Below are 23,234 nucleotides of genomic sequence, written 5' to 3'. Positions count from 1 at the left end.
TAACTTTAAAATAAATATAGCTGTTAAATTTGTTATTAGGATCGTGAGCAGAAATTACCAATTTCCAGAAGAATAATTTTTGCTTTTTTTGTAGGCAGTTTACCAAAGTGTAAGCAGTTTGCAGTTATTATGAAAGCTAATATAACTTGGAGTGAAACATGTTGAGTATTTGTTGCATATTTGTCATTGTAGTATTTTGTTTCTGTTATTTTGTTTTGTTAATTGTTTTATTAAGAAAACAACATAAAGCATATTTGTCATTGTAGTATTTTGTTTCTGTTATTTTGTTTTGTTAATTGTTTTATTAAGAAAACAACTTCCTTGCTTTTCTGCTTATCTTTGGCAAATTATAAAAGTGCAGGAGACGACAGTGAGGAGAAAATGGGAGATATACCACATAATGACTTTTTCCTCATGCACAGTCACCAATTCAGTGGTACCCCTCTTTGGGTCAGTTTAGCTGGGGCAATGCCCCAGTTCACTGAAACACCTAATCTTGGTTTCCCTCATGAATATGACGTTAGGAATTTTTCTTTGCAAATAACGCAGGAAAGGGTTTCATTACTAAGATCCAGGAAGAGAAACACCCTGGTGTTGACCCAACCTTAGAAAGGAATAAGCTTCACCAGCTTATACTATGTTCCCATGGGCCTTTTGCAGAACATTTTGGAAGATGTTATTGCATAGACTAGAACTCAAATTTGGGTCCTTTGAAAGAATAACATCGTAACCAGTTGGAGGACTGTTTTGTCCTAGGAGCTCTGGAGTGAGAAAGCTAGAGAACAGTGAAGGATCTAACTTCACAAGCCCCTGCCTATGAGGGAGTATAGTGTGGATGGTCTGAATGGTTCTCTCTGGGGTTTTGCAAAGCTGTAGTACTGCAGCGAGAGAATGGAAGAAGTGCTGGCAGTGAGGAGATAAACATCAGAGCAGGGCGCAGGACCTAGAGAGCCCGCCGTATGCTTTATAGCACACTCTGGATTTTCCCAGGGCCTGCGTTCACTGTGGCTTAATAATACAAGGAAGGCCTTCTTCATGAGAGCCATTTACTATCGTCTTATTTAGTGTTTTAGACATATGATACAAATGTAAATAGTGAGATTCTGGCTTGCAGGAAGCAGACAAAATAATGCTTTCAGAGGAAATAATTTCCTTTTCGAATTTAGAAAGCTAGCTTTGTAAAGTACAGTATGTAATAAAAACAAATATACAATTTCTTTCTGATTATGTTGCACAACAATGGGAGCATCTTAATTTAATGTGAATCAAAGAAATAAAGCAGTTCTGACACTTCCACTAATTAATCATCATCCTTCTCCTTGCCTTTCATTTTAAATGACTTTAAAAACTCGGTCTTTGTAAGCAGCTTATTAGCTGATAGGCATGCCAGCCAAAGGGAAGTATCCCTTTGTCAGACAGAGAACTCTGCACCTTCTAACATATTTCTGAAGAATTTTGTCTGAAATAAAGACAGAATCAGAGCTTTTATTCTCACATTCACCCATGAATCCCAGGAAATGGACATATGGGAGGAAAAGGGAGCATAGCAACAGGTGATGTTACACCAGACCCCACTAAAACCAACATGCAGCGAGACAAGAGGCCAGCCAACAGGACCATCTGATACCCAGATGCCACTGCGGAAAAAATTCATTTCAAAGCTTGGCAGCAATTTCCTGCATCTGTCAAGTTAACCACATAAAAGACTATAGATTGACATGAAGAACCAGGCTGACAAAGAGGGCAAAAAAGAACATATCAAATGCCATAATCATCAAGAGAATGTGGTGCCAAATGAATGTTGCAAATGCATTCATTTACTCAAGTGATCTGGGATTGTATTGCTGTTTATTAAAAATGATGTCAAAAGAAGCTTGAACTGTCTACAGAAACATGTAGAAAAGTCCACAGTTGTGTCTGCCCAGAAACTTTCTTTACTATAAAATAATCTTTCTTTCTTTCCATTTTTAGAGAATACTTTTTAAAAAAAACAAATATTTTTCATGTTTTTCAAAAGTATTCATTTAACCTATGCCTATCCTATTTCTTCTCTAGGGAAGAAACAAAGCAAAAAATGAAAGAGCATGGATTTATACCTCTATATAATATACAGAGGGTGCTAAAAAATGTATACACATTTTAAGACAACATCTCTTAAAATGTGTATACGTGTTTGTGTCACCCTGGTATAATTTGCATTCTCAAATGTTTACATTTGCAGCTTTTAATTTTTTTTATTAAAGTATAGTTGACATACAAGATTGTATGAGTTTCAGTGCACTACAAAGTGATTCGACATGTGTATAACTTATGATGTGATTACCATGATCGACTCAAAGGATTATGCGGTGCAGTGAGCTGGAGTTTTGCTAATTCCTCATTCAGAGGAAGGAGTAAGTCACTTAGCCAGGGAGTTGGGCCTAGCTTCTGCAGCGCAACGCAGCTCTCCTATGTATGCAGTAACACAAGATGATAAAACACCATTCTTAGTGGTATGAAGAATTCTTTTAAAGGAAACCCAACTACTAGCCGTGGTAATGGAAATACAGAAAAAGTGAAGAAACCTAATGAAATGCTGAATTCCAAAGTGACTTATCTATGTGATGTAGATTTAGATACATGAGGTGAAGTCTACCAGGTGCTTGATACAGAAACTACAAAACATGGTTCATTAAACTATTTCTGGGAATCCTCCAACCAAGGCAAAAATGGGTTTTCAAATGAGAAAAAAAAAATTAGTAAAAGCTGAAAATGTGGTTAACTTGTGGTCTGCAGATATATTCAAGAAACACGTCTGTTTTGTCACAATGTGGTTCAAGCCCAAGCCAGGAGACTACAAACATTTCAGGGAAGCAACAGGCAGAGAGAAGGCTATGCAACAAACTGTTACTCTGGGTAAAGAATGTTCTGAGGTGTGTTTTTTTTGTTGTTATTGTTAACAGGAAAATCATAAGTAGAAGCAGACCACACTATACCAAAACTTACAGACGACAAGGGTTATAACACACACCCCACCACCACCACCAAAAGGAAGTGTTCAATGTAGATAGAATATGTCTTCACTGGAAGAAACTTGCTTTGCAAATTTCTCCATATCCAAGGAGAAAAATGAGGTGTTCAGTCTCACAGTGGCCAAGAGCAGACCAGCTCTTCCACCTGGGGCTACATAGCTGAATTTATGAGTAAGCCAGATTTGCTCTATTGTTTACTAAAGACAGGCTGTTCAGGGGTAAGACTCTGAATCTTTTGATTACATGGTCATTTATTTGCACAATAAAAAAACAATGTACAAACTATGTAATATTGTTTATTAATATAGCCTCAAGTTTATTCTGGTGACAAAAATATTAAATGCTTGTTTTAGATTTAATTCTATAAATGCAATTACTTGAAAGACCACATAAAGAATGCTTTATTATATTTCAGCTATGCTACATGATATGTAAAGGAGGAAATACAGAATATTTGTTGATTTGGAGTTTGACAAAGGCTGTGAATGTCAAGGGCCTACGATACGCTCACAAAGAACAAGGAGCAAATGCTGTGTGATTTATAAGGTGGAGAGACTAGGAAAAACCAAGAATACAGAGTGGCCGAAAAGAACCTATCACCCTCAGCAAATCTTCACTTACTTCCATGTTTTGTTTTAATATGATTCTTTTAATACTTAGAAAAAAATACTGCCTCCATCAGTTTAGCTGACAGCCTTGAAGGATAATTTTTGAGTGAAATCTGTGAGATTTCTGCCTAATTACAAAAATTAAAAAAAAAAAAAACAACCTTCCTTTGAAAGAGAAACAATGATTATACAGCTTACTGTCTTCCTAAAACAGGAGTGTTTCAGTTCATTTTGAAACATGTGTCATACAATGAAATATATACACCGCCATTTAAAATGATAATGCAAATTTATATTGTGAAAAAAATGCAAGCAACATATGTAGTATGAAAATATATATTTGGGTATATATAAAAATGTTAATGATGTTATTTCTAGGTAATGAAATTATAGTGTTTTTCACTTTTTTTAACTTTTTATAGTATCTGATGATTTTTAAACAAAAATTATGTATTATTTTTAATGAAAAAAATAAAGATGTTTTTGATTTTAAAAAATAAATTGGTGTCTAGGAAAAATGTTTTTCTATTTCTTAGAGAATAGCAAACTAACAATAGTCAACATAAAGCACTACTTATATTTGCTTTATAGATTTATTTAATCAACTATGTAACTTCAATAATCAAGTTGTGATGGTATTTGCTCTTGTAGAAGGCTGATATTTTAAAAGCAAATGATATTTTTAAATGGCTGATATTAAATAAGTAGACTATGAAACTTGGAAATCTGAATTCCTTGTTTTGAGGGCTGTAAATGATTCAAAGTTTCCAATATTGAATTACATAAACGGGAGCCAGCTTATAGGCTTATGAGAGCCATTTAACTTTCAAACAATTTTCCTGCCAATTGATGTCACACTGGTAGCTTGAAAGGGGCCATGATGGGAGTATTCATACCATGAAAATCAGTAAATATTATAAATCAAGATCTCTCTCCTTTTATACGCAGATAACTGGTTGTTAAACATTTACCAGCACATCACTAGTCTAGTTCCTAAGACTTTATGAGATATTTTTGTAAAATATATCCTTAATAATTAAAAAATTCTGACAAAAACACCAAGTGAGTTGAATGAAATTAAGGTTTTGAGCATTCTTAACTTACTTTCTACAAAGAAAATAAAGAATTCTCTTTGTTTTAAGAGATACGTATTTAATATACACACAAAATTCCTTTCTGGTAAGGTGTATTACAAATAATTGTGCTTCCTCACATTTATGTCATTACTATTTCCCTTCAAGTAGTTCCACCAGAGATTTTGATCTTTCTAACAAACATAAAATGCTATAAAGCATGGTTTCTGTAGCTCTACAATTAATATTTTCCTAGAGTTTAAAGAGTATGTACCTCAGACCAGCACAAAACAAGATTATGCATGTTCTGTTTTTACAAGGTTTGATTTAGATTATTTTTAACCATTCAATGATTTTTATTTTATCAAACATATTCCTATAAGTGATTGTGTTCACATTATAGATCTGAGACAAACCGCACAGCAGTGAACAACTTTGATTATTCACAGTAGCAAAATGGCAGGATCAGAATGTATTATAATAAATAAGATATATTCATATTTATCCTCTGTAAAAAAAAGAAAAATCATTGAAATCTGCAATAAAACTCAACAAAGATGTCACAATCTATAACATTTATGGCAGGGTTTTGTTGCCATAAGCATTATAGACAGAGAAATACCTGAAGAAAATGAGAAATATCTGAAGAAACAATTTGTCCCAATAGTAAATGTAACCTAATGGATATATTTAGGGTCAAAGGGAAAAATAGATGAATCCCAGATACAAAATAAATTGGTAAAGCTGCACTTCACCAGAACAGATTGTGATTTCATTAAAATATGTTAAACGTGGTAAAGAAAGTTAGAATTCTGGCAATTTTTTTTTTTTAATCCCTAGAGGTTAAGTCTTAGAGTTTAGGGCTCAGCCAAGTGCCATAAATAAATTAATTAATTAACTAATAATTAATTTTAAGTTCATTGTAAGACAAAGTATCCTGGATATAAACAATACAAATTATGAACCTGAAAGCATTATTTTAATATTTTACTTGTAAATGACTACAGAATATAGGCAAAGTATAATGAACATCAGTTGATATCAGTTAAGTCACAATGATTTACATTAAAATGGATGTTAAAATATACCTTTAGCTTATGCTCTTTTCTGTTGATGATTACAGCTGTAATCTGTTGGTCCATAAAAATTAGAATAGTACAAAGCAAAGCTGGAATAACAGCAGCTATTACTGTCCACCATGGATTTGGACCTACAGGTGTAATAAACCAACCACGATCATCTCTGGTGGGCTGTAAAAAATAAAAGAATGTACATAATTATTAACTGGATTAATTAATACCTAATGAATGAAGTCTTAACAGATGCTACAGGAATGCCCTAATTATAAACTGATATGCAGAGTGAGCTATACAGAGGTGTGATCAAAAGCTATGACGAATGTTTAAATTTAAAAAAAATTATTACAGTAAAGGACACATTGCCATTAATCCTCCTCAAAATACCACCCCTCGCTTCAAACACACTTATCCCATTGTTCTTGCCCCTTTCTGAAACAGTTCTGAGAGTCCTCTTTCGTGTTTTCAGTTGTGCTGTCATGGCTGCCTCGATGTCCTGAATCATTTTGACTTTGGGGAAAAGCCAGAAGTTGCACGGTGCCAGATCCAGTGAATAAGGTGGATGAGGACACACCGTAATGTTTTTATTTGACAGAAATTGCCATGTACCAGAAGCAACGTGTGGCACAGAGTGTTGTCGTGATGGAGGATGACTTATGGCACACTTTAAAACACACCTTCTCTCAACTGTAGCTCACACCCGACTGACTGCACTGAACAAGTTGAAACTTGTCACACACTGTTACTAAGGTTACCGTCGCACACTGTTACTAAGGAACCGGCTGTACCAGAAGGGATGTGTGACATGGAGCATGTCCATTGTGATCACAAAATATGGTGAATGCCACTGCCGAGTGCCATCCAACAGAAAGGCAGGGAACTTCAACACAGGAAATGATGTGATGAACCTTAATAACAGGCATGTGACAAGTTTCAACTTATTCAGTACAGTCAGTCGGGTGTGAGCTACGGTTGAGAGAAGGTGTGTTTTAAAATGTGCCATATATCGTCCTCCATCATGACAACGCTCCGTGTCACACATCGCTTCTGGTATAAGGCAATTTCTGTCAAATAAAAATATTACTGTGAGTCTTCATTCATCTTATTCACCAGATCTGGCACTATGTGACTTCTGGCTCTTCCCCAAAATCAAAATAACTCAGGACATTGAGGCAGCCATGACAGCGCAACTAAAAACACGAAAAAGGACTCTCAGAACTGCTTCAGAAAGTGGCAAGAATGACGGGATAAGTGTGTTCAGAGCAAGGGGTAGTATTTTGAGGGGAATTAATGGCAATGTGTCTTTTTCTGTATTATTTTTATTATTTAAACATTCACCATATTGTTTGATCACATTTTGTAATTAATACATGTTTACAAAGCATTTATAAAATACCAGACACCATTCTAAGTGCTTAAAATATTTTAACTCAATTTTTTTTTCTTCACAACACTCTAAAGAAGATACAGATAAGGAAACTAAAACCTAGAGAGGTCCAATAAATTGCCCAAGATCCCAAAGTTAGTAAGTGGTGGAGACAGGTTTTGAATTCTGACAGACTAGCTCAAAATGTGTGTTCATAATCAATACCTATATTAAACAAAATAATATTTACCATTTACAGTTGCGAAGTTTATTTACATTTACAAACAGCATGTTGAAAACTGTGTTTAGCTTTCATTTTAGATGTATGCACAGGCCATTATGTGAAAACAGCAAAAAGACGCTTGGTGATATCAGGGGCTCAAGGAACGGTTCTAATCAAAGCTGGTGCCTGAGATGAGTCCCAAAGGAAGTCATTTTGACAATAATTCTATGAGGAAGTCACCAGCCCTTTTGACAGGTGAAAAAACTGAGGCTCAGGGAGGTTAAGTAACTGGCCCAAGGTCACACTAATTAGTTAGTGACATAGTCACAGTTCTATTCCAGACTTATTTTTATCTGTTTCTCAAGCCCTATCCACTGTGCAATTCTGCATCAAGATAATGCATTTCCCTCCGTTTCAAAATGTTTCCTTATCTATTAGGAGTGTTGTATATAGACATTCTAATTAGAGAAAGTGACAGAAAATATTTTCAAGTGGCCTCTAGGTTTCTATTTCATTGTTTCCTTTTTTTAAATAGTATACCAAAATTATAGCCATGCTGTGGGCGTTTTATTTACTGCTTATTAACCTATATTCTTTATATTTTCATGAAAATCCGAAGTACTAGGGTTATAGCCATCATGTAAGTGAAGATCAGACCTACAGAAATGGAGAGATAAATAACAAATGCTTTTATAACTTCACCTTGAAAACACTTGGTACTTGTAGTTTTGGAGATGGGATTCCAATGGCATAGTCAATTAAAACCATACACAGAATTGTAAGAAAGACAGCAAAGTCACTCACTATAGATCGAACCTAAAAATAATGAAAACATTTGTCACTGGAAGGAACTACAAAAGTGAGGAATACTCAGGAATATACTCGTAACCTACAGTCACACTTTATAAACACTTTACGACATAACATCATGATATATTTTATACATACTATAATGTTACCATTAGCTCTGTCAGAATCTAAATATGTACTTATGTACCTCTGTCATTAAAATGGATACACACTCAATCTTTCCATAATGAGGCATTGTGGAATAGCTATAATGGTGATTGTGCTATCTTTAATATTTATTTTTAAATATATATTATGAGCCCAAATGTGTGAATATTTAAAACACAGAATAAAGATGTATGGCCAGCAGTTGGCTCTTTCCCACACAACCAACATTTTAACATGATAAACCTGAAGCACCATAAAATTATCAGTTTTATTGAAGAAGCACAATAGTTTAGTTAGTTTACCTAGGATATAAGTATGGCACCAGGAAATGTGCACAACACAGTGGGCAAATTTAAAAGTTATTTTATGTAAGCCAGTTTTTAAAGCCATTTCTCATTTATAAAACCATCTTTAAGCAAAAATCCTTATACAGTTATCAACAAGATCTGTCTTCTCATAAGAAAAGATAAAATAGTGCCATTTGCGACAACATGGGTGGATCTTGAGATTATTATGCTAAGCAAAATAAGTCAGTCAGAAAAAGTCAAGAACCATATGACTTCACTGATATGTGGGATATAAAACTGAAAGCAACAACGGAACAAGAAAACAAATAAAGAAACAGAAACTCATAGACACAGACAATACTTCAGTGGTTACCAGAGGGTAAGGGGGGAGGAGGAGTGGTAGAAGAAGATGAAGGGGATCAAATATATGGTGATGGAAGGAGAACTGACTCTCCGTGGTCACACAATGTGAAATATAGATGATGTATTACAGAATTGCACAGAATGTATTACAGAATTGTATTACAGAACTGTATTACAGAATTGCACACTTGAAACCTATATAATTTTACTAACCATTGTCACCCAATAAATTAAAAAAAAAAAAAAGATCTGGCTTCTTTATTAGGATGCCTTTTTGAAGCACACATAAAAATGCAGGAGTTATTCTTTCAAGTTATAAAAAACAATTTAATCAAATTAAAATCTCAGGGGAAGGAAATAAATCTTCCACCTTAGTGAAGGAAAAGGTGACAAAAGCAGAAGTTTTCTGTGGAAGAAACAGTTCTTGAAACATTTTCTTAGGGTGGGATTTTGATTATAATCTTTAGCTCATCCTTAAAAAGCTCATTTTCTTGTTGTTTATTGGCTGAGTCAGACATTATAGGTGTTACTTTGCAGTGTTAAATATTGAACTAAGCTGTTTCTCTGTTTACTTCCCTTTCCAAATATGCAGATGCAAACATGGTGGGTTAGGGGGAGGGATTGACACTTTAAAAATGAAAAAGAGAATAGTGTTCCAATGAGTTTTGCAGGGGCTTTCCCAATTAGAGAATGTAACAGTGGCTCCAACGAGGTATCTGTCAGGCTGGAATAGTTCCCACTGTTCACTGGGCAAGAAAGTGACAATCAGTAATACAGTGTGTGCTTTCGATTTCCAAAATCATAAGTGGAAGTCTATCTTTGGGATTTGAGGTTAAGTAGAAAAGCCTACGGGGAAGAGGAATTCTAGCACCTGTATCAAAAATGCTTTCTCTTCATCTCCCGCGGTCAAATAACTCCACTCCTAACCTGACCGCTCACTCCCACGAAAGCCTTTTAGTGGCTCCTTTTATCACAGCAATTCCTTTCTTTTGTCCTGAAACAGGAATGCCTTCATAACATGCTTTATGCAAGTTTACATTTTGATCGAGAAAACTGTAGTCTAAGTACCTTGGTGGGAAAATAGCGGCTGGTCTTGAACTGCTTCAGGGTGGCTGACAGAGTGACTGTGGAAAAGAACAGGATCACTGACCAAAACAGAACATCTGGAACATAGGGGTGATCGTGGCCGCAGGCTGGTCCAACATACTCTCCATGTAATGATCTGCATTCCTGCCAGAGGAGGTAAAACAAATGAAACTATTAAGTTGGACACATTTCTTTCAGAAATCTAACATCTGAAGATGGACTGCCATCGAGGTGCTGAAGCTTTTCATCAATGGCTCTCACAATGATTTAAGGACAGCACAGTAAGTTGTACAAAGTCTATCTGGGTAGGTGAGGAAGTAAGCAGCAGCGAAGATTAAGATTACGTAAAATTTGGACATGAACCAGTTTTTAAGTATTTGCCATCTTTGAATTAAATTTAAGTCTATGAAACAAATAGATTTACCAATCAATGTGTGTTTAACCTAATATCAACTAAGTTCCTAACACCAGGTTTATTGAAAATATGTCATACTTAATAGTGAGCGGTTACTAGGGTCAAACACTATGCCAAACCATTTAAATACATCATCTTAATGAGTTTTCATATCAAACCTATAAGATAGCAGATGGTATTATTTCTATTTCATAGCTGAGGAAACTGAGACATAGAAGTTAAGTAATTTGCTGTGGCCTCACTGCTGCTGGTGGCAGTAGAGCTGTGATACAAATATGGTGCCCATGATGGAAATATGATTGCATATTAAAGAACAAATATTCTGTAAAATTATCTAGTCCAAAAGTAACCCAAAAGGATGAGAAAGGCAACAAGAAAACTATGATATGTTACTACTATAATGAAATTGTGAGTCAATTGGAGGATGACTTATACATACTATAAGTATGTTGATGGTTATAAGTCAAACATGGGGTTTGCACTTAGATTACAGAACAAAATAGAAAAAGTTACTACATGAGCAAGGCAAAGCTCATAGTCACTATGACTTCTCCAGGGTCTTTTTTTTTTTTTTTCCTAGTATATATTTCTTTAAGCCCCTGAAGAATCATTTCTAATGACTGCCTTAGCCATGAGGTGGCAGCAAAGTCAAAAAAATTTTCCTTCTCCGAGAAAAACTGAGCATTTTACACATTAATATTTTGGAATTGAAAATGTCATTTAAAATAATTTTGGTTTCTCTTGTTTCAAAGATTAGATTACTAAAGTATTTATCTTTTTTAACAGAGAAAAGAATGGTTTAAAATAAACCAGTGACCTCATCAATCCTTAAGATATTCTGGACCTGAACAGAAATTGAATTGTGCTATGGTACAGAGAGATCTTAAAAAAATACATATGGACTGATGGATTGACCACCAACACAGAGTCCACCCAATGAACAAAGCCTCAGGCTCTGGAGTCCTTGTACAGCAGAAAATAAATACTTTCAAAAGATTCTAGAATAAACCACAGATAGCTACACTGTTATCCAAAAATAAACAACCAACAAGTACATCCATTTGGGGCAGGTAGGATTCTTAAGAAATACTACTATTACCTTATAATTATCTAAAAGAGTTCTATCCCCTTTTCTCATCTAACTGCTATAATTTCCCTGCTAACTAAGATTGAATTTCAGTTATCCTTGTTAAGCTAATACAGAGCACAATAACTTGGCTAATCAAAAATTCAAAGAAAAATTCCCAGGCCTTAATTATAGTTTTAATTTTTTTCCTCAGAACCCTGTAAAAATAGGTAAAGTAGTAAAAACGAATGCTTGCCCCTTCTCTTGCCCCTGTTCAGAGACGCTAGTAGAACAATTACTAAGCAAAATCATGGGCAGGTGGGCGGCTAAATGCAAAGAGAAGCTGGAGGCTCTATTGTAAACGCATTATCTATAGATTTGTGGTTATTGTCAGTCTTTTGTGCAGACATAAAAATCTTCTAAATGTTTCTTGGACTTGGCTGGGTCTTGTTCTCAATTCTTAAGAACATAGATACCGTTTGCCATTTAAAGGACCATTTAACTGCCTTACAATCTAAAATAAATTGCCAATAGCTTGCCGAGGTTCAAAACAAATTTGAAAAGGATATTTTTAATTCCTAACACTAAAAAAATGTTAATTTAAAAAAAATATTATCTACAAAATTCTACATTTGCTTTCTGGTTTATACTAACTGTACACCTAACACGCACGCACGCACACACACACACACACACACACACACACCACATATACCAAGTCCTAAGATTTAGAAGTGAAAACTAAATCTAAATTCTGTTGTTTTATTTTGAGTCTGACATATGGTTTCACTTACAAAATGAAAAATAATGCATCGATAAACTCATTTCTACTAATTATTCTTCAAACACATTCTAAGTATCAATAACTATAAGTTAGTAAAAATTAAGTTTGATAAAATAAGAAATTAAAGATGGCATTAGTGACCTGACCCTTATGTATGTACTAGGTAAATATGTAATCCTGGCACTGACACAATTCTTAACCAATTACTAGTTACTAAGTGCTTGTGAAAATGGTAAACTTTGCCTAAGAATTCCTTTTCATGGATGATTCTGAGATACTGCTAAAAATACTTGTAAAAATAGAAACCTAAGCAGTCTAGCCTGCCATAAAAGACCTGCATTAAGCACTGTTCACAATAGCCAAGATATGGAAATAACTTCCGTATCTGTGGATGGATGAATGAATGAAGAAATAAATAAATAAATAAATAAATAAGGCAATTATGTGACTGATTGATATGTTAAATTAACTTGATTATGGTAATCATTTCACAATGCATACATATATCAAAATACTATGTTGTATACTTTAAATATGTACAATTATTGTCAATTATACCTCAATAAAGTTGAAAAACAAAATACACAAAAGAGAAAGACTTGTGTTAAATAAAAAATTTGTGATATGGGACTATTTTTCCAAAATAATCATTAATTATTTATGGAATACTTAGTATGCACATAGATTTTAGGAAAATCAAAGAAAGCTAATTCATGAGGTATGTAAATATTCAATTTAAAAAATCTGTCTAACATATAATATATAAAGTAAATGTTACATTACTATTTTTACAAAGTAGTTATAGTAGCTATTAGTACAGCTTTATTAGTAAAATGCCTTTCTTGATACTTGTGATTATGCTAAAAAAAATACAGCATAACAATCAAAAGAGAAAAAATGTTAATGATCTTCATTGATTTAAAAAGTACAAGACTTTTTTCATTACGTAGAATGTTCTTTGGTGATAAAGGCTATTTCTGGTCAAGATTAGCAATTATCCATTGCAAAACTGCTATTAACTAATAAAAAATAACATGAAAATTTCTGCCAGAATGTTAACACCTAGTACAGAACTTAAAAAAAAAAAAAAAAAAACCCCACAGTGCTAGATGTGCTTTGATTGCAAAATACTTTTCACTGTACTCTGCTTGACCCTAAAACTTCTAATATCTAAAATTAACTCATGGCTAGCTACCCATATCAACCATTCTGTGAGTGTTTTAGAAGGTTATTATTCAGTATTTGCTATTATATAGAATGAATATTGTTATTTTACATTAAATTACACAGAGAATATAAAACACATAGAGTAAATTGTCATGCTAAATAATTTAGAGAAGGGATTATTTGGGTTTCTGCATTGAAAGGAACACCAAATAAGGAACACAAGCAAGGGACTCTTTAGGCATAGGTAATATACTTATAGATTACAAAAGGAAAATATGAATAGAAGATACACTGCTGGATGGATCAATCATGTTATGGTTATCTGTTGTTATCTACTGAATAGATAACCATGCAATGTTATTTTTCTAGGGGAAAAAATAGACGGAACAAAATAAATGTTGACTATAACAGAAGAAAACAACAAGAGTAAGTGAAGTTTTATTCTAGAGAAAATGACTAGGGTAAGAATAAAGGTAGTAAAATATATATAAAATCAACAAACCGTAAGTAATTTGGTCTGATTCTAAAGAAAACATTTAATGGGAAAAATAAAGAAAATAAGCAATAGGTCATGTTTATATTTGAAAGTTGCTAAGAGAGTAAACCTTAAAAGTTGGCATTGCAAGAAAAATAAATTCTGTAACTATGTATGGTGACAGATGTTAACTAGACTTATTGTGGTCATAACTTTGCAATATATATAAATATATATGTTGTACACCCGAAACTAATATAATGTTGTATGTCAATTATGCCTCAATTAAAACAAAAGAATCACATTTAGAGTTTTTATAATATTTGTACAACAAAAAAGATGTCTTGTTCCACTAACTGGCTCACTTACTAAAATAATGTGTTTCATAAACTGAACTAGAATTCATATAGTTTTATGTTGATGGTTATAATGGGATGTGAGCTTATACAAGTAGGTAAAGTGGAAGAAGCTTTGGGTTGTAACGTTTGTAACTGAGGAGATTAAAAAGATACTAGGATGACTCAGATTTTTAAATATTTATTAAAAGCAGAACATTTTGAATTTTTCCAATTATGAGATTTGACTAAACAGAAGTAAAGGATGTAAACACAGATGGAAAAAGACGTACACAAACATTATAATAAATTAAGAAGAATGGAGAAATACAGCTATGAGGGAGAAAAAAGAAATCAAAGCAGATAAAAGCAAAAAAAAAAAAAAACAATTTAAAAGGTATAGGATTTTTAACCTTGATCAGTGAAAAATATGTTGCCACCCTGTTTCCTGAGTAGGAGATGAGAAAATGAAAGTAAGAAAGCCCTTCCTCAGGGAGGTGCCAGAATTTTGTTAAGAAAACTGACTTTTGTTCTTCCCAAAGACTTCAATATTTACACTAAAATACTGACAAACATCCCTTCTCTCTCAGCATATTCTGAACAGCTGGAGAAGTGCTGCAGAGTAAAGTAAAAGCAGTCTGGTTTCTCTACACAGAAAGCCAACTTAGTTCTGCCATATGCTTTCATTTAGGTCAACACCACTCTTATTTAATGTGCTTTCAGTTAACCTAGTCATATTGTGCTGTATATGTGTGCTTTTAGAGCAATTCAGGCCTACTAACTATTAGAAAAGCAATAATGAAAGAAAACCTCAGTTTAATGAATACCTGAAACAAATGAAATTAAAATTAAGACAAAAATATCGCTTTTATAATAGCATTCATTCAAAATATTTTACTTTAGTGGAGATAATTCACTCACAATGTCAACAAAAGCCCCAAAACAGTAATAAGATTCAAGATATGACTTGATTTTCAATGTTTCACTTACTGATACAGTTAGGTTCTCCCAAATTATGTCAGAGGCAGAAATATTAGATTCCCTCCATTCCTTCAGTGTGTCGTTGCTGGGATTATGTGGTTCCACACAGTTACACCTGAAAAGGTAAAATAGTGTAGTTTGTGAAATAAGTATTTCTTTGTCACTGTACTAAAAACAAATGTGGAATGAGTCCTTCTTCCCTAGTCACGACCTTCCTCCATCTAAGAGATAAGAGATTAGGTAATCCTAAACTATTCCAGGACAGACTATTTCCAGAAAGTGGGATAGATATATTCCCAGGGCACTACACTACTCTACAGTGTTTCCTGGAAAGAGGTCATTCCCTCTCTGTCCCACTCAGAGGAAATATTTTAAATGCAGGTTAGAACACAGCATTTCGGTGGCCTTGCAAACCAGGGTGCCTTCTAGAACTTCGATGACCATTTGCCCTTAAATTATACGCAAAAGTCAAGCAAAAAAAAGATAAACATCAGATTGATTATTATAATTTACTTATTTTTATTAATATTGCAAAACCATATCACTTAAAGTTGGAGTTAATTCATATTCTAAAAATCCATAATAATTTTGCTATGTAATTCAAAATTAAAGCTAGGTTGAAGCAAGAACCTTAGGTATCTCAGGATATACTATGCTTTGCTCTGAGTGATAGTCCTATTAAAAATCAAACACTCAATACACAAAACTTTTTGAGTACCTATTACATATAAGGAACCATAATGAATGCTGGGTGGGGGTAGCAGCAGAGAAATAAGAAAGAGTTGGGCAGTGATATTATTATGTAATAAAAAATAGCTTCTGATCTTGTGTTCTTTATAACTTTATTAATCAATGAGAAGAAGACACAAGCAAAGATGCGTGATAAACAGCTTTAGAAGTTAACTTCAATTTACAAATGATTTGTTTCTAAAATTCACTCTGGGTGGTGAATACACAATGTGATATATAAACGATGTAATACAGAATTGTACACCTGAAACTTATGTAACTTTACTAACCACTGTCAACCCAATAAACTTTAAATTTAAAAAAGAATTCACTCATAATCCTTCTATTTGTCCTTTAAAAACTATTTTCTTATAGAAACATTTTATAAATGGTGGTTAGGCACCCAGATTGATCCACGTACACTATGTAACATGAATGTTAGTTGGACTGCTGTTGTCGTGACATTAATAGAACTGTCGGACTTAATTACCATTTGTAACATTCACTTTATAGGCCAACATCTTACAGTTTCTACTTGGTAAATCCTTCTGCCTAAGCAACAGTCACTCTTTTATCTTCTAAATCAGGAACTTAATCCATTTTTCTTTACTACCACTCATTCATTCTTCAACAAGTTATTAAGTGTCTACTATTATTAAGTGTCGAGAAACTCTACTTGACATTGGCAACATGGACAGGCATGGTTCCTGCTGTCACCAAGGGAGGTTAGAGGATTCCCAAGCTGGGCCTGTAAGAGGGCAGAGGGTTCCGGTGAGAAAGTTGGTGACAAGGATTTTAAGGGAGTAGGATATGGAAGCATCAGTTACTGGGTAGCTGCAGTGGCAGCAGAGGTAGGAGCGATAGCAAAAGGGAAACAAAAGTACCTGAGATGCAGTAATAGGTATTTATTCATGTAAGTTTTTCAAAGCTACAGGTTCCTAAGTTCAGATTGGTTGTACATAGTCAGAACACAAGCTTTTGAGTCAGAAATCTCTGTCCTATACTGACTGTGTGGCCATAAGTAACTTATTCAAGCACTCTGAATCTTGGTTTCCTCATATGTAAAATGGTGGCTAAAACACTTACGCAGTAGAGCTGTTGTGAAAAATAAGTAATTTGATATATATCAAGTGTCTGGTGTACATTTAGGCAGTTTTGAAATTTTGGCTGCTATCAACATTACAATCATCACCAGTATTAATTTCTGGTTCATTTTTCAATCTTTCACAAAATGCAATAAAACTGTTAACTTTCACCTTGATACAACACAAAAACAACAAGAGACTTTCTCTAATATGCTACTGTTTTTTTCATTTTGCTTCCAATGCAGTAAAGAAACTTAAATTCTAACCAGCATTAGAACAGTTGCTACTATTGCTAAGAACCTACAGAAAAGAAAATTCCTGTTTAATTTTGGCTCTTGGTCATTAAATCACTAGGTAAATATATTACAGATAACATATGCAGATAACATATAAACAGAATAATTTATTTTAAATAGATACAAATTATTAAAATGAAATAAAACTAAAACCAACATATCACTGAATATTGTCTAAAGTTAAGAATCATACCTGGCTTCTGGTTTAACAAGGAGAACTGAACTCACATATTTATTTTTTTTCATTACCTAGAACTCATTAAGCAAAGAAATAATATAAAAAGAGACAACAAAAGAGATACGTAAACCAATGAAATATGAACAGCAAGATGTGTGAAAAAGCAGAACAGAGGAATAATAGCAATAGTAGTACTTTTACATATAATCCTTAAAATAGGTAGTATTGTACATATGAAAATATTGAGACAATAAGTAACTTGGCCAACGTTGTACAACGAGAAAAGTCAGAGCAGGAATTTGCACATAGGCAGTCCCTTCTTAACATTAATTAGAATAAATGTCTTTTCCCAACTGCAGTACAGAAATGACTTGTCCTACCCAGCAGAATCCTAAAGACAATGTGGACTCAAAGAAGGGCTCATACTCAACAAAGAAATAAAGTAAGAGGTGGCGCTTACTAGTCTGAATATACTATAGCTGATTTCAGAAATCTTCTATCCCAATACTACACACTACTTCAGAGAATGGCATCAGACTTTTCTCTCAGCAATACCATCAACTTTATGAGGCAAAATTATTTTAAACCTAAAATTCTATAGAGCCAAACCATCAAATGAAATATAACAGAGTTTTTAAAAAGTTGAATTTTGTAGATTTCACAAAGTTTTTCTTGCATGTATTATTAATTAGAAAGCAAATTAATGAATAAAAAGGAAGATATAGGATGAAGGAAAGAGTGGTTCCTAAAAGATCACACACACACCACACAAACACACACACACACACACACACACACACACACACACACAAAATGGTAGAAGTAATAAATGAATTCAGTAAAATTGCAGGATACAAAATCAACATAAAAAATCAGTTGAGTTTTGATACACTAGCAATGAACAACCTGAAAAGGAAATTAAGAAAACAATTCTATTTACAATCACATCAAAAAGAATAAAATACTTAGAAATAAACTTAACAAAGGAGGCAAAAGATATCTACCCTTAAAATTACAAAACACTGCTGAAAGAAAAAAAGATACAAATAAATGGAAAGACATAAATGTGTTCATGTATTGGAAGACTTAATGTTGTTAAAATGCCATTACTACTTAAAGCGATCTACAGATTCAATGCAATTTCTATCAAAATCCCAATGGCATTTTCTACAGAAAAAAAAAACAAACCTAAAATTCATATGAATCCACAAGGATCCCGAACAGACAAAACCATCTTAAGAAAGAAGAACAAAGTTGGAAGCCTTACACTTTCTGATCTCAAAACATATTACAAAGCTACAGTAATCAAAAGAGTTTAGTATTGGCATAAATACTTGACTCTACAGTGAGTACTACACTATAATTATATAAAGGTTTAAAAATTTTTTTTTAATTTTTAGAATCAATCTTTAGACAAATTACTTAACACAACTATGGTTGCAGAATAAGTATGTTAACAACCACCACAATAAAATCAAGAGTGGGAAGAAAGAAAGAAGGTGGAAAAGAGTTGGAAGAAAATACGAGACTTATTCATCTCCTCTCACAAAGTATGAAGTAAAGAGAACTACCTACAGATGATGGAAGAAGAAATGGAAGTTTATATATGTCCATTGTGGTTATTTATTTATGGTTACAGAGATTACAGGAATGATGGACTTTAGGATATAATATAATTATATTGGAAAGAGAGGTATGTAGCCTGAGAAGGAAAGTTGATAGTGAGAGTAGAAAGTGAGCTAAATTCATATTTATAAGAGCAAAAGTAAAATAGTCACATTTAACAGTAGTAAATCAAGAAAAAGTAATATAAGCATATTACTTAGAGATAAGTAGTACAACCAAAAATTAAAAAAAAATCTTTCTTAATAATGTTGCCTTTGAGTGAACTACTGTTTTAATTATAATCTTTCTATACTATTTTCATTTTTAAGGATGCACACGAATTATTTTGATAACAATAAAATGTATTTGAAAAAATAATTGGTTCTCCTTATGGCTACTCTAAATTTACTTTCTTATTTCAGTGTGTACAAATTACCTCCCAGTCCCTCTTGGATATAGCTGTGTTTTTTTCTCTTTTAAAATTCAAAAATGTGCAATCATGGGGAAACATTCCAATGCTTCCCTTAAACTTACCAGACCCTGCTCCATTAAAATTATATGCTCAAGATATTTGAATTATTTTTGACAGTAGAAGGCAACTTATCGTGTCAACTAATTTTCAAGAAATTATTATTTTTGGCAATATCTGTCTCTAGCCGCTTTTAAAACAGGTTACTTCTCGACGTCATTTTCAATATAGTTCAAACTTTACTGCTTCTGTGACAAAGAAACATGCTAAACTTGCTCTTTGGTGATTAGTTTAGTGTATCCATCCTGTCTAGATTTTGAGATAAACAATGCTTAAATAATCATTATCATTTATTTTGGCATCTTGAAAACTGGTTCAAGATTCTATTTGTAAGCATCACTAAAATACTGTCAGAGTCAGAATTTACTTGCAGCTCAAGTTATTTTTCCACTTCAATTTATAAAATCTGCCTCCTTTCTTTTTCCATGCAGACTAAGCATTGTAGAAATACTAAAAATATGAAGATTGTTTGAAATCATTTTACAAAATTCCTTGTGGATACTGAATGCATGATACTTTTGTGTTCCACGTATCAGACACTTGACACACCGCTTCAGTTCCTATCAGCCCCAGCTCCTCTGCACAAGCTTTAACTGGTCACTTCCAAGTGCAACCTCTTGGTGTCTGGCTTCAGGCTGCACCATGTGCCCCTTGATTGCTGCCTTCACACTGCTGCCACCCTTAACTAATGGGGGGTAGGTGCTGATACATACATGTTTCTCCCTTAAATTCTCAAACAATTGTGAGTAGCATGTCATAAGCCTTCTTAACGATCCCAACAAATCAAGCATTAGTCACCTGTATTTAGGACCAACTAGATTCCATATTGGCCTCATCTCCTGGCCTGTATTACTGTATTAGTCTGCTCAGGCTACCATAATAAAATACCATAGACTGGGTGGCTTAAGCCATAGAAATTTATTTTCTCACAGATCTGGAGGCTGCAAGTCCAAGATCAGAACACCAGTATGGTTGCATTCCGATAAAAGCTCTCTTTCTGGCTTGTAGATGGCCACCTATTTACTGTGCCCTCACGTGGCACATCTCTCTCTCTCTCTCACTTTGTGGGAGGCAGATCAGGTGAGTCCTGAAATTCTAGAGCCAACACAGATGCCTGGTCTACATTATCACGTATATAAGATCTGCTTGTCACTCCAAGACCTGATTTCTGAATCCCAGATTAGAATCCCATGATAAATTCTAATATGAATAACCTTTCCACACTTAATGAAGACACCCAGGCACTGGTCTGGGGACTAAAATTTAATAGTGGTGCTCCTAGTAACATGTCTATAGTCAGAAATAAGATGACTACTTATTAAAAAAAAAATAGAACCTAAAGGACTGGCATTGATCTTGAGTCCTCCTCCAAATGGAGGCTTAGAGATTATACTTATAGCAGCCTCCAAAACCTATCAGTTGAGTCTCTAATATTCTGTCCTGAATCTCTTGCACTAATTCCAGAATAGATGGAAAAGCGTTAGGGGAAAAAGCAAGGCTCACAGGCCTTCAAATGTCTTGCTATTCTTCTGCTTATACATATATGAACCTGCAACCTCTGCCTGTAAGCCAGTTCACCAATAAGGGGAAGCATGTTCCCATGAGGGGGAAATTCCCCCAACTTCATCTTTCTGTTACTTTACCTCAGAAAAAAGGCCCAACATTACAGGAATTTGATGAGAAAACATTCTCATACTCTGAAAATTTGGTAAAAGTCAATTTATTGATGATAAAATGTAACTTAAATGCAAAACAGGGAAATATGCCAAATTTCTCATAAAGGTAACATCATCAGGAAAAACTAATATTACAGTAGATGTATATATCAAATGGGTGTGTACATATGCATATACATGTACGTACATATAACAGAATTGTATTTGAAAGGAAGCTGGGGACAAAAGCCTTTATTAGCCCTTTGATCCCATTGGCACCAGGGGTACCACATTAAAGGAACTGAAAGGGCCCATTCTTGGAGATTGGAGGTTATATCATTCACATAACATTTTAGCAAATATTTTACCAAACAAACCAGCTCTTCCAAGTAATCTTTCAAACCCCAGTAAAAAAAAAAAAAAAAAAAAAAAGCAAATTGCTAATTCTGACTTATTTGAATAATATGCAAGTAACCTGAAGACATAACTGATTCTAAAGTTCTTAAAAGTTATAACTTAGTCTATGTTAAAAACTCTACCTTGGTCTATACTTTGGTTTACACTGGAGAAAATCATTATTTCAAAAGAAAATTTAGTCAGTTCTTAAAGATTAAAGTACTAACACATTTTTAAAAAGATAGGACAAATCAGGATGATGCCTTCTTCATCTTGCTGGGGGACTAATGGGTAACTTGGCTCTTGGGAAACAGTACCATACAATCCAACTGTAAGATTGGTCAATTCATCTTCAACAGCAACCTGAACAATCTGGGGAAAAGTATCTCTGGATGCTGGCCTCAGGGGCCAAATATCTATACCTGGACATAAGTACAAATATTTTATTCGAAATATCACCTTCGGTCACCCTGTGGTAGAAAGTCTTCAAAAGTAGCTAGCCAGGATATTATCCTTGACATGCACAGAATGGTGTCCAAGGCTGGAACAGTGGGTAAAACCAATGGCTACAGTAGAAGCCAGTACATACACCTTTCATTTCAAGGATATAGAGAACCCAGGAGCTTTGATTAAAGACATTTGAGAGAACAGGATGAAAGCTGGACTTGCCATTAAACTAGGAACTACAGCTGAGTGTTTGACACCATGGGCTAATCAGATAGATATAGCATGGCCTTGGTTATGCCAGTGGAACCTGGATTTGGAGGACAGACATTTATGAAAGATATGATGCCAAAGGTTCATTATTTGAGGACCCAGTTCCTGCCTTTAGACATAGAGGTTGATGGTGGACTCGGTCCTGACACTATCCATACTTGAGCAAAAACAGGGGCCAACATAATTGTGTTTGGTGGTGCTACGATAAGGAGTGAAGCCCCCAGATCTGTGATCAACTGGTTAAAATATATTTGCTCAGAAGCTTCTCAGAACCATTCTCTTCATGGATGAACTCTCAAGGAGTTCATTGTTTCAGCTCATGAGATTTCTGTTTTACTGGACCACAAGAATGTTGACTACCAAGTCATATTGAATGAGGCAGTGCTGCTTTTCTGAGCAATTACTCATTCCAATGACTCAAACCTATTGTTAAAATGTACTAAGAGGTTGAAAATTGAGGTATATACCTACATTTTCAGTGATGGAATTGAAAGATTAGTGTGGTGAAATGCCCTGCTTTTATTGGGAGACTTGATTTTTATAGAGTAAAATACAGTAGTATTAAGATTATAAACACAGGGACGTCATCAAAATGGCGGTGTGAGGTGAGCCTATGTAAAGCTCCCCTGGAATTTACAACTAATCGAACAACAATAACTCCACAAAGGACTCCCTGCACAGCAGACAGGCAAGACAAAGAAGCCCACTACTAAATTCACCTAAAGGTGGGAGAATCGCTCAAGCGGGGGATGGGGGAAGTGAGCAGTGCGG

The 23,234-nt window shown here is 34.2% G+C and overlaps 1 protein-coding gene and 1 pseudogene across 15 annotated transcripts in view; one reads left to right on the top strand and one right to left on the bottom strand.

Moving 5' to 3' along the window:
• The window catches only part of SLC4A10 (solute carrier family 4 member 10), a 264,790-nt gene that overhangs the window by 28,694 nt on the left and 212,862 nt on the right, over window positions 1-23,234 (bottom strand). For all 14 annotated transcript variants that reach the window (XM_081052804.1, XM_081052800.1, XM_081052797.1 and 11 more), the window contains 4 exons: window positions 15,283-15,388; window positions 10,033-10,194; window positions 8,060-8,173; window positions 5,781-5,942 (listed from right to left, as the gene is read on the bottom strand). In XM_081052804.1, the coding sequence (XP_080908930.1) occupies window positions 5,781-5,942; window positions 8,060-8,173; window positions 10,033-10,194; window positions 15,283-15,388 (544 nt within the window). The remainder of the gene's footprint in view (window positions 1-5,780; window positions 5,943-8,059; window positions 8,174-10,032; window positions 10,195-15,282; window positions 15,389-23,234) is intronic.
• On the top strand, window positions 20,338-22,754 carry LOC308498967 (ribulose-phosphate 3-epimerase-like; annotated as a pseudogene). The gene is made up of 2 exons: window positions 20,338-20,390; window positions 22,152-22,754. The product of its transcript is annotated as a ribulose-phosphate 3-epimerase-like (transcript).

Source organism: Rhinolophus hipposideros, assembly GCF_964194185.1.
Source record: "Rhinolophus hipposideros genome assembly, chromosome: 6".
Lineage (NCBI taxonomy): Eukaryota > Metazoa > Chordata > Mammalia > Chiroptera > Rhinolophidae > Rhinolophus > Rhinolophus hipposideros.
Note: the sequence above shows the minus strand (reverse complement) of the source record. Positions and strands in the feature narration are given on the sequence as shown.